The sequence below is a fragment of the Dermacentor albipictus genome, chromosome 6 (assembly GCF_038994185.2).
Source record: "Dermacentor albipictus isolate Rhodes 1998 colony chromosome 6, USDA_Dalb.pri_finalv2, whole genome shotgun sequence".
Lineage (NCBI taxonomy): Eukaryota > Metazoa > Arthropoda > Arachnida > Ixodida > Ixodidae > Dermacentor > Dermacentor albipictus.
This window is the reverse complement of record NC_091826.1, coordinates 12,862,043-12,880,744: the sequence shown is the minus strand read 5'-3', so window position 1 is coordinate 12,880,744 and position 18,702 is coordinate 12,862,043. Positions and strand designations below refer to the sequence as shown.

The 18,702-nt window shown below is 45.2% G+C and overlaps 1 protein-coding gene across 20 annotated transcripts in view; it reads right to left on the bottom strand.

Annotated features, from left to right (window-relative positions):
* LOC135914247 (uncharacterized) overlaps positions 1-18,702 on the bottom strand; it is a 623,773-nt gene that overhangs the window by 337,711 nt on the left and 267,360 nt on the right. Inside the window, exon 2 of one of the 20 annotated variants that reach the window (XM_070539903.1) lies at positions 12,447-12,484. The exons of the other annotated variants lie outside the window; for them this stretch is intronic. Within the exon in view, the coding sequence (XP_070396004.1) occupies positions 12,447-12,484 (38 nt within the window). The remainder of the gene's footprint in view (positions 1-12,446; positions 12,485-18,702) is intronic. 20 annotated transcript variants of the gene reach the window in all.

Sequence of the window (18,702 nt, the reverse complement as noted above, 5' to 3'; positions counted from 1 at the left end):
TGCCCATCAAAGTTGCAAGACAGTGTGCCGCGTTGGGTAATAAATCTTTCCTGAAACCTAGAGTCCAGCATCAGGTATGTAAAGAGAGTAGAACTGCATTGCTTTCACCTAAATTATCACGCAATGACGCCGGAATCTGTAAATTGCTCCTTGCTTTTGTTTTACGCTCCGATCTTTAGTTTTTAATTTTTTTTCAACTTTTTACAAGCTCTCTTTCTTACAGGTTTCTTTTTTAGAAAGTTGTAGGAGTTTTTTTTTTTTTGCAGCTTCAGGGTACATTCAAGCGAAAATTTTTTCTGCTATGTATACTATTTCCTCTATCTTGTGGATTTCCGCAGAGGTGATTGCCTATATTCTGGAACACTGCGCTTCGAGTTGTCCATGAATTCGCACTCGCCCGGCAATCTGCCAGCCTCCTGGTTGTCTACGATGGCAGAGCAAGAGCACTGGAAACGCATATGTCCCGGGTTCAATTCCACACCCCCTCCCCCGCACACACACACCACACACACCAGGGACAATTTTTCTTTAACTTTGAGTCATTCTTTCTTTGAAACCCGTGCGGCCTCTTCCTTTGTCATCCACTCGTGAGTTTAGCACGAAGTTTAAGTTTCTCCCTTTTTACGTTAAATATACAATTTATACCTGGTTCTTGAAGGCTATACTGGGCAATTCCACAAACGTTAAACCTTTCGTCATTGTATTTTGCTTCTCGAACTAAGAAATGTATTTCGCGCATGACAATCTTCCTATTCTACTTTTTTTTACATGCGTTAACTGTGAAAACCAGTTGCGATCTCTGTCACAGCTTTCTATTTCAAATGTGGCATTTCTTGTTGGCGAGCTTGTTTGACTTCGTGATTTAATTTTAGGAATCTTATGGCCGTTTTGTGATATTTTGACATGCTTCTGAGTTCAGTTCGTGGCACTGAGCACTGTAAAAGATTATTTAATTATGAAGGAGGTATTTACAGTAAATCTGTTCACGGAGCTATATTAACACACGCCAGAAGCTTACTGTCCTCTTATCTAGTAGATATTGACTGAAATAGTCAACGCATGTTTGAAAAAGCAAGAGGACTCTTCCAGGCGAACTCCACCAAATATGTCTCGAATAGGTTAGAAATGTAGCCAGAAATAGTTGGCGTGTACTTTTTGTCGTGAAATTTGGAAATGATTTGAAGCGCCATTATATATGACAGGTACTGACACTGTAATGCACAGCGACCTTCTGGACGGCGAAAACCATCATGCACAGATTGCTGACTTCACAGATTCGAGTGGTCTGTTTATTGTATGCGAAAAAATTACTATAGTCGGATACAACTTAAGTCTCCAGTGAAGCCCTGACCACGCCCTCATAACCACCAGCCATTGTTCCTCCGCGAGGCTTCAAATAGTTCGTACTACAAAGTTTACCTGTTACTTAAATAAGGCGGTAACTACAAAAATAAAATTATAAGCCCGTAATTTCATACGTTTTCACTCGTCTATTATAGTGGATCGGTAAAGCCTAATTCTTAATTGAACTTGAATAAAACACTTGCTTCACTGCAACTATTTAGTGTCAAGTTTCACTTCAGTTCGCATTGAAGTTTCATGATTAAAACGGAATCAGCAGTGAAATGAACTGTACCGCGGACTTTTGAAGAGTGGCATGCTCAGAGTGACATGTCTGTTGCACACCTCATCACTTCCGCCGACGAAAATACTCAAGAACAGCAGACGCTACGGAGATATCACGTACGACGCCATTTTGAAAACGTCGCATGACAACGATTTGCTTTGTTTCTGTGTTGGCTAGCAGAGTAACACAACCCCGCGTGGTCCATGTGCCTTTGTTGCCAACTGCTGTTTTTTAAATTGTATCCTACTACAGCGCTGTGGCATGAAGTGTTTGGTGCGTGCAAGTTTCATATACATGCAGATTTGGTTATGGCCAAAAAAATCTAACATCGATCTATGGTGTGGCCCATATGTCCCCACATAGTGGTGACGCCGACAGTACATCGATTTGCTGGTACCAAATTGAAAGCTAGAAAGCAATCGCGGTGCATGCAGTTACCCTAAATATGAGAAGCTACATGAGCATGAGTTCAGAACACTGGGCGATGACTTCTAAGGCGATACCTCTGCAGTGATCCATCACCAGGTAGGGTTTAGTGTAACAGATGTTCCTGTCGTATTTGTTTGTTTTTGATTGGTTCAGCTTATATCCTGGTAAAGAAAGTGCGCAAAAAATCGACGATACATGATTCACTGATAAAAAAAAATTACTCATTGAAGGCATTAGAAAGGAGGGGACATGAAGTGGGTGTGTCCCTGGGTAGAAATAAAAAGCGTACTTATTTATTTATTTACTTGCTTATTTATTTATTTCATATCATTCGGAAAAGTTATTACTTTTGGCCAGTCATGTGCGGTCTGATTTTCCTGCGTTCCTTCACCATTCTTGTCAGTCCGCTGTACAAGCGTTGGCTTCGTCTTCGACTAAGACGACTGGCCTGAAGGAACGGGGCAAATTAGTGAACCAGGCGACGCCTTGGCGAAGCAAACCTAATTTGCTAATTGGACGACTCGCAGCTCACCAGAAGAGAATGGTGATGCCGAGACAACAGAAAAATAATGTGAGGAAACGATCAATGTTGCCTCGTCATGGACGGCAAGGGTGGACTTTTTTCGGACATTGTGTAAGCGGACTGCAAGCAGAGCCAAATCAGATTAAGTGTGTGCGATAAGCAATGCCAATTCGAAATACAAGAATAGCGAGCGCCGGTGTTTTCCTCTTGGGCATTGGTCTTGAGTGATCGCTGCAAAAACTGAAAGCAGATAGAAAAGCTATAGGTTTTCTCAAGACATGTAGCTACACCTGTATGATCAGAAGAGCTGTGATACCGCTAGTCTAACTTTGCTGGGCATCGACCGCTTCTAAATCAATCAGGATGCAGCTTCGCATGTACATGCTTTGCTCCTCTTAATCCTCCTGTTAGGGTACATGCCAGGTCGGTGAAATCAGCGAGATTATGTGTCGCCGCAAAAGAAACCTGAGGAGGAAGGCGCCTGGAGGTGGAGAAGGTAATCGCACGCTGTGGAAAGTAAGGAGGAGTGCGCTTAGCGCTCTAGAGTGCTCGGCAAAGCAACGTCACCTAGAGGAAAGCCTAGGTGGCGTTCAGCGAAGCGGAGAAGGAGAAAAGAGGTTAAGTGTCGTGGAGGAGGACGGTATAAGCGGAGGCACGCTGAGTTGACCGCCTCTGACTGTGGCTGCGGGATGTGCGTTATCTAGTGTTATCGGGATGTGTGTTATCGGAACGTTACCTAGTGAGGCGAGCCTAGCAGTGCTATTGGAGGAATTAGAGGGCAGTAAATGGAATATAATAGGGCTCAGTGAAGTTAGGAGACCAAAAGAAGCATATACAGTGCTAAAAAGCGGGCACGTCCTGTGCTACCGGGGCTTAGCGGAGAGAGGAGAACTAGGAGTCCGATTCCTGATTAATACGAATATAGCTGGCAACATACAGGAATTCTATAGCAATAACGAGAGGGTGGCAGGTCTTGTTGTGAAACTTAATAAGAGGTACAAAATGAAAGTTGTACAGGTCTACGCCCCTACATCCAGTCATGATGACCAGGAAGTCGAAAGATTCTATGAAAACTTGGAAACGGTGATTGGTAGAGTGAAAACAAAACACATCAGACTGATGGGCGACTTCAATGCCAAGGGAGGCAAGGAGCTGGCTGGAGACAAGGCGGTGGGGGAATGTGGCATAGGCACAGGAATAACAGGGGAGAGCCATTAGTACAGTTTGCGGAACAGAATAATATGAGGATAATGAATACCTTCTTCCGCAAGCGGGATAACCGAAAGTGGACGTGGAGGAGCCCGAACGGCGAGACTAGAAATGAAATAGACCTCATATACTGCGCTAACTTTGGCATCATACAAGATGTGGACGTGCTCAGGAAGGTGCGCTGCAGTGACCATAGGATGGCAGGAACTCGAATTAGCCTAGACATGAGGAGGGAGCGGAAGAAACTGGTACATAAGAAGCCGATCAATGAGTTAGCGGTAAGAGGGAAAATAGAGGAATTCCAGACCAAGCTACAGAACAGGCATTCGGCTTTAACTCAGGAAGAGGACCTTAGTGTTGAATCAATGAACGACAATCTTGTGAGCATCATTAAGGAGTGTGCAATAGAAGTCGGTGGTAACTCCGTTAGACAGGATACCAGTAAGGTATCGTAGGAGCCTTGAGTGCCTTGAATCCTTCCTGCAATTTTCTCTAGGTGGTGTTGTTTTGCCCCGCGCTCGCGCTCCTTCGCACTTTTCCCCGCGCGCGATTTTTTTCACCTCCAGGCGCTTTCTTCGTTCGCTTGCTTCGTGGCTTCAGGCAGACACCACCCATTTGAAGAGCTGGACAGTTACGCTTATGCGCAAAAGTTACAGCGACGTTTTACTTTCTACACCTGGGTTACGCGCAGCCCCACGGACCCCGTAAACACGCACTGCAATGACCATGGCGTCGAAGTACAAACGGAAAGGGCGCGAACGCCGCCGCATACGATACATTGATCTCGACAGTGCGACGCCTGGTGCACCGCAGGAAACGCACATATTGCTACACTTGCAAAGAAGAAACGCCACGAACATGCACAGTCAGCACCGCGGCGTCGAAGAACAAACGGAAAAAGCGCGAACGCAGCGATTCTGTTCTCCACCTCCAGGCGCTTTCCGTCTCCGGCGCTCGCTGCCCTCACGGCTGCAAACATAATCACGCCGATTTCCCAGACGGGCTGCCTACCGCCTACACTTAGGCGTAGAAGTAAGCTTAACGAATAACTGAAGGCTCGTGTCGTAAGACGCAACGCAAAAGCCTGTAAGTGTGACTGATCGCAGGACCAATGTGAAACCAGGCGAAGGAGAAGCCGCACTTAGGCGCTATAAAATGGAGCATAATAAGGGAAAAGTGTGCCTCCGGAGGTGCAAGCAGTGCAAAAAAAATAGTGCAAGCTAAATTTTACAGATGCTTCCACCAAAAGATGCTCTGCGAAAGATTGACGCGCCCGTAAGTCTACACGGAGATGAAGAAAAAGAAACCCTTGTCAGTGGTCCCTTAAAAAGGCTGGGAAGGACTACTATCACTCAAATGATGAAACTATAAATCTGCTTATTTATACATGGCGACTATGCCCCCCAAAAGAAAGGCAAGGTGTCATAAACAACTTCCTTATTGTTTCCCCGTTAAGGACAACGATTTTATTAACGTTATTTAGTGGGTTTATTCAACAAGCTATGTTGTATGTTGTGTATATGCTTCAATTTATTTATCAACATGCACATGGCTTCGGCTTTTCGCAGCGAGAGAAAGAAAGTCGGCGCCGGTGACCATACAAAAAACTCATAGTATATTCTGTGTATCAACAACACAGCTAAACCTGGACAGTTTTCATAAAAATGCGCTAAAGACGAAAACGAAAGGAACTCATATGACAGCACTGGTGCTGCTTCGAACTGGCATTTGTTCGCTCAAACCAAGCTATTGTAGCCAAACCTACAACTGAGACATCTTGTCCGACGTTTTTCGTTTTAGTTTTGTCTGCCTTTTTTTTTCCGGAAAAGCATAGCCCATTCACAACCAGGTGGCAATGGTATAAAATTATTCAGTCTATTTTATTGTTCCGTCAACCTGTGGACGCCTTCGTTTCTGAAGTTGAGAGAGAAGCGAACGTTAATGGGGTACAGTTACTCAAGATATCAGAGAAATAAGGGGTGACGCCTATATCGACCACAAGAATACCAAATGTACCCATACACGCACAGGCACACACGTACAGAATAAAGCACGTTCGATAGCCTCGTCGGGGCCTTCAGCTCCCCGTAAAACTAGAAGCGCCTACGCTGCAGGTAACGCGTGGGCGGTGCCTCTCCACAGACCTGTAGTCACTCGCCGTTCGATACACGAGCACCGTTGCAAATAAAGCGCGACCTCCATGGAGTAACTGTATACGGCATATAGCAGTACCTCGCCTCACATACTGAGAACATGTAAAGCCGTACCTAAATCCATTCTTCCGGAGTCCATCTGAAGGTTGGAACTGTGGCAACACGTTGAGTGTGTAGTGCAATGCGTAAACGAACGGCCTTTGTATACAGACAATATATTAGAACACAGAAATCGCTGTTTGCCAAAGCAAAATGCTTCAAAGACGCACTGAAGTTTTCTTTTTATTTCTTTTTTTAGAGATTGACTGCCCAGCCCAATCGCCTTTGTCCACGTGAGACTTTGTCCAGGAAGGCTTCACTCTCGCTAATGTTTCTACACGCTCGTCCACATTCCCGCCTCTAGAATTGCAAACCGAACGTTTTTACGGTCAAAAACGTTCACTTCCTCTCTTCAGATTCTCTCCTTCTCGCCTTCCTTCCAGCAGCCAAAGCTTCAGCTGCAGCCTAAATGCGCTTAAACTTGACACGAACACTAACACCCGACCCTGTCGGCTAAATCATATCTCTGCAGATGGACTGGTCTTACGCTATAACGGGATTCGCCTTTTCACAAAGTTCTGCCTGCATAGTAACCACGACGAAGCCCCCGACACGAAAAACTCATTTGTGACTCCCGAAATGGAAGAGGTGCAAGGCCCACTAACGCATACCCACAAATGGCCGCTTCGTGTCGTTGTCAGACTTGCAGTGTTCAAGGGTGCTCGCACTTTCAGTCCCTGAAGTCAGTTACCACATTCCGTTGTAGAACGCATTCGGGAAACAGCCCGAGGAACATTCAGACGATTAGTCAGGTTGTCAGGCCGTAAAGTAAGAACTCGTGAATCATTGAAGGCACTGGCAACAGCAAAGGCAGAACTTGCTCGTCGTCTTCTGACTACTGCTTTCGGTTTTGCACTTAGGGTAGTGGGCGATAGACTACATTTTGTGAAATACGCGTGGTCTGATACATTTAGAACACTTGTGCGGCGTCGCTGCATTTCTTTGATGCCTCGACCACCACCAGCCTTCTTCACTGGCGAGAATCATAGTTTTATCTTTCCTACATTTCTACAAATACAGTTTTGCGACATCAGGCTTACGTACACTAGTTCGGGCCAACCAATATGCACTTTCGTATAATAGATTCTGGCTCACTCCGTGCGTCATTACGAGTGCAGGTTAATGCTTGTACAGTGCATTAATAAGCACAACATACATCGTTTAGGTAAATGCTACACAATGCACACTTTTCGCAAAAAGTAGTTCGCACACACGGATGCGGATAAAGTAACCACACAACTCGTCAGCGCCTGCCACGCTACGCTTCGGAACGCATTCTTTCACCCACCGACTTTCACCGCCTGAAGAAGAAAAGATAATTGCGCAGACGAGCTGTAACTTATGCAGGCGCTTTTCGCCGAAGTCGACCCAAAAACAGACCGCCAGTTCTGTGAACGCACCTCGTCTCAGAGAGGGTAGCGCAATGTTTCGCCCAGCTCATTCATTATCTGTCGCTTCGCGCGGCTGGGTTTACGAGCTGCCCTAACTAGGACGCAGTCGCGGGCCCCCTGTATTCATAGCACCCGCAAGCACCTGCGCTTACGCCTATATGAATAATGAAGTAGGGCAATTCATTTCAATCCGAATTCCCTTTACTCGCAAGCGTTTGCGAAACAAAAATGAACGAGATTTCTGAAAAATATTCGTTTTGAAGACACCTTGATAGAGCCTACAGCCAACATTATGCGGCAGTGGCTTTAACGTCTAAATATAAAGGGGAGACAGCATAAATAGGATCGCTACAATGAAACGATTCCTTCCGCACAAGTTTATTTCTATCATCCGCCGTTCACGACTGGGCATAACGTAGATTGAGCGCTGCGCAGACCATTGCCATCCCAGAAAATAGAAAAGAGAATTAGAATGAACAGTTGCATGATCCAGGGACAGTCCTTGCACGTATGCGTTATTCATAAAAAAATAATAATATGGGGTATACCTTACACTATCTACAGAAGCGTATATTGGCGCGGAACAAACACTAAGGTCCAACGCATATGTTGGAATCTGTTATCCGAAGATTTAGCGAAACCGGTAAATAAAGGCTCTACAACTGCCGGCAATGTGTACAGGGTTGTTTACTTTCATGCTATGCTATAATTCAGCTGGATGAGCCGTGCTAGGCGCAGACCCAGCGATGTCACAAGGACGAAGGCGATACATGATGCTTGTCGTGAAAAGGGTGATGGCAGGTGTGAGCACAGAAAAGTACGACAAATATGAAGCAACACTTAGCGATTATGCAACTCCTGTGTGCAGATTCGATCAAGAGGATGGGCCAAGAAGGCACCCAACCCCAATGGCACATACCGAATGGCTAAATCAATGAAAATAAAGTAACTTAAAGAATGCGCCGAATATAAATCACCATTCCGTTAACAGATCAGTGAGATGACATTATATGTTCAGGTTTTATGTAGGAAGCTATATATATCTTCTGTATTCTCCTTGTTATGCAGAACAAAGATGCGCATAATTGGTCAGCATACAGGGGTTATATCAGTCCGTTCGCTGGAACTTCATTTCAGCACATATATATCTTTCGTATGTTTTTATATCCACAAATATACAGATATATCCCCTGAGATAGCTACCGACCTAACAGCAACTAGCACCCAGCAGCCAGGTAATCATGCAAACCGGTAAAATTTGCGGAAAGAAAACTTCGCTTTAATTAACATGTGAGATAGAGAAAATGATAAAAGACAGGCAGGTAGGTTAACCAGGAGTGTGCCTGGTTGGCTATACTACACTAGGGGAAGGGAAAAGGGGAGGGAAAGATTAAAAGAAGAAGGGAAAGTCCACTATCGATATTGCCAATGTGGTAACAGTTCTTTGCTCTATATCACTGACGGCTACTCAGTCCGGATCACAGACAGTCACTCGATACAATAGCTTTCAAGAATCGTAGCAGTGCTTTTGTGGCCCTTTGTAGCTGCAGTATGCAAGGCCATGGTCCCAAGATCTTGTTCAATGTAAACGGTTTCTATCTAATCTATTCAGAGCTTAAAGTTAATGCTAACGAAACTACACCTCAATTCTAACGATAATTACAACGCAAATATCAAAGCCAATATTGTTCTAGACTGATTACACGCGAGCCACTAGAAGAAGACAGAAAAAGATAGATAGAATTTATTATAGAAAAATCAAAGAGGCTGACTTGAGATAGGTTACTCTTTGCGGACTTGAAGTCTGCACTGCAGGAACATTGCCGCGATTTACCATTTAGCGAATTCCCACGCAAGTCACTGTCTTTCATTAAAGACCTATAGGAAAGGCTTCAATGTATTGCGGATTCACTTTCCCATTGGCATTGCTAAACAGGACGAAGCTGATGCTCTTGCATACACATCACTCTCACGTGCCCCTGAAGTCAAAGTTCTTAAAAGCAATCGAGCTACAAAAATTGGACATCCGTACATGCTCACTTTGTATCGCGTTGTATTCCGCCACATGCGCCCTGCGTTGTATTCCGCCACATGCGCCATGCGCCCTGCGTAACTGCATATTGTGAGCAAACCCCGCTACTACGTCGAGTAAGGAGAGAATCTACGTATACACCTACGTTGTTACCTAATACGGGATGTGCCGACTCTCCGCTTGGTACTACTTCCACTGAGACAGGAAATCATTGAACACTTTCTATGGTCCTGCCCAAACTACCGCGGTCAATAGGGTGCTTGCCTTCAGAACCTCAAAAACAAATTCCTTTCATGTGTGCACCTGCGACACCTTCTGTTTCCTGAAGGATGTACCAATGCCCGCAGGGAAGCGTCACGCCTTCATTCTACGTTTCCAACAGACACTGATCTGCTCGACGGCTGGCAAATACCACTGTGACACTGCAAGAGATGCTCAGGTTAAGCATGGTGCCGGTCTCGATCGCTATGGCTAAATTCACCGGCGGCTACAACACACCACCGGCATCGCGAAAACACACGACGCTCTCTCGTGGTAGTGTGCCGACAAACGGGGCGAAAAAGAATAATTAAAGATGATAAGAACAGGATGGTCGATGATAAGTTGATGGGTGCCTGCTGTTGTGAACGAAAAATGCCAGTGCTACAGACGCCGGTGATATAGTGCTTCAGCAGCAATGTAGTTTTTTTTTTTTAACTGGGAAGCTTTTCTGGGCGAACATCCACCCCTCTGAGAACATATATGTAGCCCCCTACGTCTTGGTGCTCTCATGGTCTTTTCGTTAACTCGGTATGCAGCAAAACTGAGAGTATGACAAGAGTGTACGACGAACATTAATGATAGGTCATTTCATGAATTTAATGACATGGCTGTCGTGTAGGTCATGAAACAGCCGTATACGTCTTGGTGCTCTCATGGTCGTTTCGTTAACTTGGTAGGCTCCCCGCACGCTGCTTCGCATAGCATCGTTTCCCACAGGGCGTGAGATCTGCCGTCTTTTTTTTTTATTTGTTGCGACGACCTCCACAGCACGCGCTTGCATTTACGAAACAAAAAAGTGTCACAGAGGGGGCTAGATACGGAACATTCTGGAGGATGATCGAACACACTGATGAAATCACGCGCCAAATATTCACGTGCTATCAATGCAGAATGCACCGTCACATCATCGTAGTGCCGAAGGTAGTTTTCGCCTTTCGAATAAAAAGGTAAAACGTGGCACAGACGATAACCTCCATGCAAAGAGCTGCATCGATATTGTGGCCTTGAGCAACAAAGTAGTCGATTATAATGCTGAGGTACTGAAAAAACACGATCACCTTGACCTGGATTTTCCTTTACTCTCCCGTCCTTTTTTATCCTTTACACAAATTAATGGTGGAACAGTCATTTCACCTTGAGGCGCAGGTCCTGGCACACGCAAAAAACCGACTTCACGCAGCAGCAAGCACTTTAGGCACAGGGTCCAACGCACCTGTGCTTACGATATACCATGTAAATACTAATTGATATAGTCGACATGTTGTGGAGACAGGTTGGCGCAAGGCTTACCCTGCAAACGCGGTCAGGAAAGGACGCAACGCTCCTCCATACCGCGACGCACACAGGGCGCTATGGCCGGGTTTGTCAATACGGCGCAGAGAAGGCACCACTGACAGATCGTCAGCAAACGCGTCCTAATTAACCCAGGATGCAACACAGTGTGACAGTCCCGGCTTGTGAGCAGAGGCTTACCGCAAGATCGATACACGACATCATGCAATATGCTCATGTCCTCTCATGCCATGCACATTAGGGAGTTGTCGAACAGGGGCCACGAAGGTTTGGGGCCACAAAAAAAGAAAAAGTAGTGTCCGCGCCATTGTGCATGCGCGACACGCAAATAAGGTTTTGCTTTTACCTCGGCGACGCTATTCCACCGAACCAAACTCGACGCAAAAGTTTTGCGTCGACGAACAAGGCGGAACCCATCGAAGTGGCGGCTCTCGCCGTGTACCACATTCGAGCTCATTCGCTAATACCATTCTTAATTATCCACCACGTGTGATTCGGATCGCAGCGGCTCTATTGCAAAGCCCCGCTATCATCCTTAAACATAGAAAAGTCTTAACTTTAACCCTAGAATGTGACATTCTCCTTCGGCAAAACCTAACCTGCGGTATCACGCGGGTTCGATGAACACCGAAGTAAAGAGCCAGTAAGACGGTACAGCGGCACTACATTGTCTGTCTGTCAGAGAAAAACCCGGACCACCCTGACAAAACCATAAAGTTTCTCACTGCATGAAAAACTACATGGGCGGATCTCTGCTTCCCTCTATAATGATGATAATAGCATGTTGTTGGTTTTGGTTGCAATTTTGTTAGCAGCAAAGCATCGACGGAAAAAGGTATTTCATTCTTACGCATGCTTCGGCGCAGTTTGGCGCACTTGGCCGCAGCTGTTCCAGTATACTGTCAACTTTTTTTTTCACTTTCTTTGCAACTTCAGCTCAACTTTGTGTTCGCATTTCTTGCCCCAGAATGTTAGCTCTGGTGCGAGCATTGCTGCTACCACCTTGACCGAAACCTTATTAATTTACAAGTTTTCCGTAAGAATCTTGGGTGCAGACGATTTTCCCAAACTAATTGCTGCCGATAAAAACCAAGCGCTTCTGATAGTAATCCGGTGGGCAATCAACGCTAGAGAAGGCACAATAACGATATTTGCACCTTCGTCTGAGCTGCAGGAGCATCCCAACTTTGCATCGTCCTTGGAGCCTAATTTAAAAAATAAGTAAGAAAGATATGTTGGAATCAAAAGCGAATTATTCATGAAGCGATTGATGAAATGTTATGAATTCGCCCATTGTATTCCTGCGTCTTTGGCGTTATTTATTAATTAATTAATTAATTAATTAATTTATTTATTTATTTATTTATTTATTTATTTATTTATTTATTTATTTATTTATTTATTTATTTATTTATTTAAAGGATACTACCAGCCTTAGTCTTAGGCCTTGGGCAGGAGTGGACAGTGCTGTATAGAGATGAACAAAAAGAAATTAACAGCAGAAATCATTACAAGAATTCAATACATTGCAATACACATATTCCCTGATCCACACAAGCCATACAGAAAATTCCACAGATGAAAGCATCACAAAATTTCAATATATTTTAAAATACGGATATTCGTTGAACCACAAAAGCTGTACAGAGCATATTGATAACAGCGCGATATTGATAACAAGGATTCGCATTGCATTCATACTGGTATGCTGAAAGACATCGCGCATGCTCGGTAGGTTGAGCAGCTAAAAATCTACAAATAGTAATGACAAGCAAGCGAAAGTAGCACTTTCGTATATTGTAAATCAAAAAGGAAAAAGAACAATTACATTTATACATACATATACATACACATAACATCAAGTCTAAATGCTATTGAGCTGGTTGCAGAATGACTGGACGGTCGGGCATTCCACTGTACTGGCGGAGAGCGCATTCCACTCACCTATCGTCCGAGGAAAAAAACGTGTTTTTAAATACGTTTGTTCTGTAAAAAAACTCCTTTATTTTCTTCGGATGATTAGATCGTGTTGCACGCCTAGTAAATAAAGTAATATACATATCCTTATCTATCTCCAACATATCATGGTAAAGTAAATACATGTATTTCAGACGGTCCCTATATCGCCTTAATTTTAATGTTTCCAGGTTAGTTTTGTTAATAAGAACAGTCAGATATACTTGCCAGCTATAACGGTTAAATACAAATCTAACAGATTTTCTTTGAACGTTTTACAATTGAGTAATGTTCTTCAGGGTGTACGGGTCCCATACTACCGAGGCGTACTCAAGAATTGGCCTAATGTACATTTTGTACGCTAAAAGACGGAATTCTTGTGTGGACTGTCGAAGCGACCTTCTCAAGTAACCAAGTTGGTGCATTGCCTTTTTTGAAATATGAGATATGTGATCCGTTCCATCTAAGGTCGGATGAAATTACGAGGCCTAAGTATTTGTAGCTACTAACCGCAGATATATTATTACCACTGAAACTGTAAGAAAACTTTAAGGGGTGGCGTTTTCGTGTTCCTGACATAGCAACCGTTTTCCTTGCATTAATATTCATTTGCCATGGGGCGCACCACGCTTCTACCTTCGCTAGCGAAGAATTCAAGTGGACCTGATCATTCACGCTATTAACTTCTTTATATAGTATACAGTCGTCGGCAAATAAACGTATTTTCACGTTTACGTCTTCTATTAAGTCACTGACAAAGATTAGGAAGAAAAGAGCCCCAAGGACGGACCCCTGTGAAATGCCCGAACGAACCGATGCTGATCCAGAACGCTCGCCGTCGATAAACACACTTTGCCGCCTTAACGACAGATATGCTGAAATTCATCAAATCAAGAAATCATTTTTAAGTATTGCTTGTAGCTTTAACAGCAGTTTAGTGTGAGACAGACGGTCGAATGCTTTTCGAAATCTATGAATATTAAATCAGTTTGGCCCTGTTTATCTATAGTCGGATACAACTTTAGAAAAAAGGGGAGGCCCCGCCCAGATGACCGAAGCGGCGAAGTCACCGGCCGTCCGGCGCATGACGTCGGTCCAGAGTGCGCGCCCATTGGTGGATGCTTGTGTGCGTTCGCCTCGGAGGAGTAAACGCCCCCTTTTTTCTAAAGTTGTATCCGACTATAGAACTACTGCGAGTTCTGGAACCTGGCGCGTGCATACGCTCTCGCGTAACCATGTTACGCAATGTGACAAATCTTATATTGATTTGTATTTCTTCATTTCTTCTTATTTAATTTTATTGTACCAGCTCCTTCTTGGCCGATTCCTCACTGGGGCTATTTGTCATAGTATGGAAATTATGAGATCAACAGTCATGACTATAAAAAGAAATATAGCTGATCAGGCCATTTAATGCGTACCAGAGATAAGCGGTTGATCCTTAGACTGAGAGAATGGGTGCCAAGGGAAGAAAAGCGCAGTCGAGAACGGCAGAAAATTAGGTGGGGTGAGGACATGAGGAAATTTGCAGGCGCAAACATTCCAAGTGCGAAAGCGCATCAACTAGCTCAGCTCTCAATGTATTCGACGGCAGCGCGAAGAGGGGCCAGTTCGGAACCTGCAGATGTCGTTACGTGTGAAGTCATAAGCTTGATGACCACCGATTGAGATGGTGGAACAACGGCGCCCGTAGAATTTTCCGAGACGGAAGCATCCGTGCAAACATGGATTCGGTTAGCGTATGAACAATGTAAAAGTTCCAATGTGATCTGCTTGAGAGCCGCGGTGGTCAGGTTAGCTTTCTTCACTATTCCTGGAACAGCAAGGTATAAATGCAAGTGTGAAGAGACCATCAGTCACCTTCTGGGCCACTGTTCTCGCTTCGATAATCAACGTGAGACTCTCCAGTGTGCCTTAAATACAATGGACGACAGGCCATTTACGGAAGAGAAGATCTTGGGAGCTTGGCCTCACAGTTCATTAGCCCAGAAAGCAGTTCGAGCGCTTTTACACTACCTGAGGGCAACATATTTGAGTGCCCGACTATAGTCATCCTACACCTACCTTCTCTCTCTATCTCTTTCACTCCCCATTCCCCTCCCCACGTGTAGGGTAGCAAACTGGACTCAGTCTGGTTAACCTTCCTGCCTTTCCTTCTTCCTTCCTTTCTCTCCTTCTCTCTCTCAGCTCTCAATTTGTATGCAACTTGGAATCATCTAGCGCACCACAAGGGTAATTGTAGATCACTGGGAAAGGCCTTCGTCATGCGGTGAACCGAAATATTAACTGATCATGATCATAAAAATCATAATAATTATCCATAGGCGGCGATCTTCTCAAATAGCTAGTTGGTGGCATGATAGGCTTCTTGGTAAATCCCCTGTTCTGGGTATGTGCCATAGTATGGAAATCATCATCACAGTCAACACGTGGCGAACACATATCTGAAAGAGCTCACTGGTGTTGGCACACGGGAAGTGCAAGCGCGCCGGTGGCGTAGTGGCTAGAACATCCGGCTGCAGTACTGGGGCTCTGAGATTGGAATGTGACAGCCGGACGCGCCTATTCCTTTTTTTAAGGAGTGTGGAGGAATCTAGTCTACGAGAATCCGACCCCCGACCGACCGACCGACCAGCCGATGGACGGATGGATGGATGGATGGATGGATGGATGGATGGATGGATGGATGGATGGATGGATGGATGGATGGATGGATGGATGGATGGATGGATGGATGGATGGATGGATGGATGGATGGATGGATGGATGGATGGATGGATGGACGGACGGACGGACGGACGGAGGGGCGGAAGGATGGATGGATGGATGGATGGATGGATGGATGGATGGATGGATGGATGGATGGATGGATGGATGGATGGATGGATGGATGGATGGATGGATGGATGGACAGACGGACGGATGGATGGACATACCAACCCAGGTGAAACCATGGGGTGATGGGCAAATTAAACAGCGCTTCAAAAATTAAATTCGGGAGTTTTACGTGCCGGGAGCACCATATGATTATGAGGCATGTAGTAATGGTGGTATATGGATTAATTATAACCACCTTGGGTTCTTTAACGGGCACCTACATCTGAACAGATGAGCCTTTTTGCTCTTCGCTGCCATCTAAATGCGGCCACTACTACTATGACTGCACCCGTGATCTTGAGATTAGCAGATGTTTGGAGCCTAGAAGGCCTTCCCAAAAGCGCTGAACTAAAGCAGACATAGTTTTAGCATATTGTTTTACTGTGAAAACAATTATTCAAGATCCAAGTGCAAGGAAAATAAGCGGTGGCCCTCACTCGCTGTGCTGCGGGTGCGAGTGCAAGCAATCGAGGTTGGGCCGAGAAGGATGGTGACTTGATGCGCGCCCTTTGGCTGCGCTCCCAACGGTATAGGTCACATGATCGAGTGCACGTTGCCCTATGGCCTGCCTAAAAGAGAGAGCGCGTGTTCACTCCTCTAGCCCTGTCGCGGGTTCTGTGGGTCGCATCAGTGCGACTACAGGTGAGCGTACACACGAAACCATGGGAACCCATGGGATAGTGCGCCATAGTTGGATGTCACGTGAGGCGGGTGCCAGGGCAAAGGGGAAACGTGCAAGGGGGGGCCGATATGGTTTCATGCGCTGTGTCTTCCCGTGCCCCTACTGTTGGAAGTTGCGTAAACTCAGTTTTGAGTGCAGTAGATTGCTAAATCTGAGTAATCCGTGTGTTAGGAAGAGTTGAAACGGTGAAGCGAGTGGTGACACTAAACGTTCGTTTCAGACAAGCACGGGGACCCTGCCATCTGTGAGTTTTGTCTCTTAGTTGGTCTCTATTAATACAATAGCCATAAATTGGTTGCGCAAACATTATGCATAATATTCTGGCTCGTCATACCAGAATTCAGCGCGTGCTGGAATGGGGAAGGTCAGTGGTGTACTCTCGAGTGGGGTGACCATTAAGCAGCATTACCATACCCTCTCCACTTCTTCGCTGATTCAGTACGTGAACTTTTGGGAGAGACCTCATATATCACTGAGTTTTGCCTAAATTTGAGTGCCGCAAGAATACCGGCAGAAGTTGTTGAGCCTACTTTCTTGAACAGGAGTTACTTGAACTCAAATTAGAGTTCCTGTGATAATTCCGTATTCAAACGCGAGTAGAAATCTGTCCACTGGAAGAAGATTAACGCGTTTCTTCGTCGTCACTCTCCTAAAAAAACACACCGAGAACGATGTCACGCGTCATGGTTGGCTTCGTATCGCTCCACTCTTATAACGGTGTCCCTCGTCAAGGCGTACAGTGCAAGTACTTTCGTTCCGCCAACGGAAACAAAGGAGCAGTTAAAAATCATTATTATTATGACTACTGCGTTCAGAACACTCTACTGCTAAGAATTATAGCTAAGGGTAGGTCTGCAACTTTTTGTTGGCAGCCCAGTGTCGTCACGTGCAATGATTTTCACTGACACCATCGTCTCAGTGATGATATCACCACATTATGGGGAAATGCAAGGGAGTTAAACCGAGACGGCCCCGCAAGTTCCACGAACTGAGGGGCTTGAAAGTGTAAAAGGTCAAAAAGGGAGCTTACGGAGTCAGCGACCGAAACACCGACACGTGCGACGCAGCAAACACATCTCCTGCTGGCATTTCGAGTTTCCTTTAACTCTTTTTACCGTTGAGACCTAGCATAAATACCACGATCACTGGAAAAACACAACAATAAGATACTAATGGAATGGATGTGCGCAAGCGGAAACTTCGAAGCAACACGTTAATTTCATGCGCCTTCCTTCGTGCTTTCTTCAACAATATTATCGCTTGAGAAACAGACAGCGAGCCGATCAAGGTTCCAGAATTTGGTAGCCCTTGAACAGCAATAATTGCGAGTCGCTCGAAGAGAAGTGGGAGCAGTGACCGCGTTCGTCGACTGCGTGGTTAGCGGCGAGGTTTGCTTATCTGTCTCGATTTTTACCTTTCGTGCTGCGCAAGCGGGGAGTACTTGTGGACTAAGCATGTGAGGAGCCACTACTCGGGGAGCGCCAACCAAATTCCACGCGGCATAATTTTTTTTCGGTACGCTTTCTCGGTTTCTCTCTCGCTTTTCGAAGGTGTCAAAACCACGGCTGTAGGACAAGAGAGCAATGGTGAAGAGGTCGTCGACTGGTGACAATAAAGTAAGTTGGTTGTCCTCTTCCAAGTACAGCAACTCTGGGAAGGGCGCTGCAAATATCGGGTATGCAGCTGCGCATCAAAGAAGAGTGAATTAGAGCAGCCTGAATGCGGATTAAGAAAAAAAAAAGCTTATGTTGTTCATTTAGGCCGTCTTCTTGTGAATGCTATCGCCGAGGCACTCCGTGTTCAATTTTAAATAACAGGCACCTGGAAATAGGAAACAGATAAAGTATGGAAATTTTGCAATGAGCTCGAATACGGAAGATGGACATGTTGGTAATATGTTACTTTCAGCTGATTAATGCAGGCTCTAAAGGTTGAAAATGAAGAGCACAGGCGGGGCTTCTGTGTCCCTGTCCATCCCTCCGCCTTCGTTTTGCCGAATGCGCAATGTATAATGCGGACTGTCGCTTTGTCGAATGTCGATGAAAGTAATATTACTATATTGTTCCGTTTCGCTTGGACCGCGTCCGCGTTTGGTAATTATTCATTTATTTCATATTGTTCTTTTGTTATCATCTGCTGCGCCCAGCGAGTGTCCGAACTCGCTGATAAC